The sequence below is a fragment of the Penaeus monodon genome, chromosome 33, assembly GCF_015228065.2.
Source record: "Penaeus monodon isolate SGIC_2016 chromosome 33, NSTDA_Pmon_1, whole genome shotgun sequence".
In the NCBI taxonomy this organism is placed as follows: domain Eukaryota; kingdom Metazoa; phylum Arthropoda; class Malacostraca; order Decapoda; family Penaeidae; genus Penaeus; species Penaeus monodon.
Window position 1 is genome coordinate 11,749,389 of NC_051418.1, and position 537 is coordinate 11,749,925.

The 537-nt window shown below is 44.7% G+C and overlaps 1 protein-coding gene across 1 annotated transcript in view; it reads left to right on the forward strand.

Moving 5' to 3' along the window:
- LOC119594037 (uncharacterized protein DDB_G0283697-like) overlaps positions 1 to 537 on the forward strand; it is a gene marked incomplete in the record, with an annotated part of 31,250 nt that continues 30,713 nt past the window's right edge. Inside the window, 1 exon segment of the mRNA XM_037943065.1 lies at positions 1 to 89. Coding sequence (XP_037798993.1) covers positions 23 to 89 — 67 coding nt within the window.

A 537-nucleotide genomic window follows, 5' to 3' on the forward strand; every position in this document is an offset into this window, starting at 1 on the left:
CTATGATCTCTTATAAACAAACATGGCCAACCCGACGGAGGAAGCGGCTTCCTTGGACGAGGGAAAAAATGAAGCCCACAGCATGTATGGTGAGTGGAGATTATTTCAATTGATGTGAGTTGCATAGAGATGTTAACTGGTTTGATTTAGGTACTTGCTCCAGGGGTTTAGAAGATGAGGTGTTTGTGCTGGAATGAGGTTTATTTTGTTTGGTGGTTTTCTTGGATTCAAACACATGATAATTAAAAAAAAAAAAGGGTTTGATGTCTTATGTCTGTGATTATCTTGAATACCTTCTTGTCTTCCGGGGTTGGGATGCAGAAGCCCCACAGAAGGGGGTCGCAGGAGGCACAGTTCCCTGCATTAGACAATAAAGCGAAATGATTCTGTCTACGTTATGTACCCTGCGAGGCCCATGGTGCCTTTCATGCCCTCACCTCAGGGCTAATAGTATCGCTAATGGGGGGTGGGGGTGGGGGTTCCATGGCATAATTTTGAGGTATTTGGATAGTAGGGAGTGAGAGGAATCCACAGATT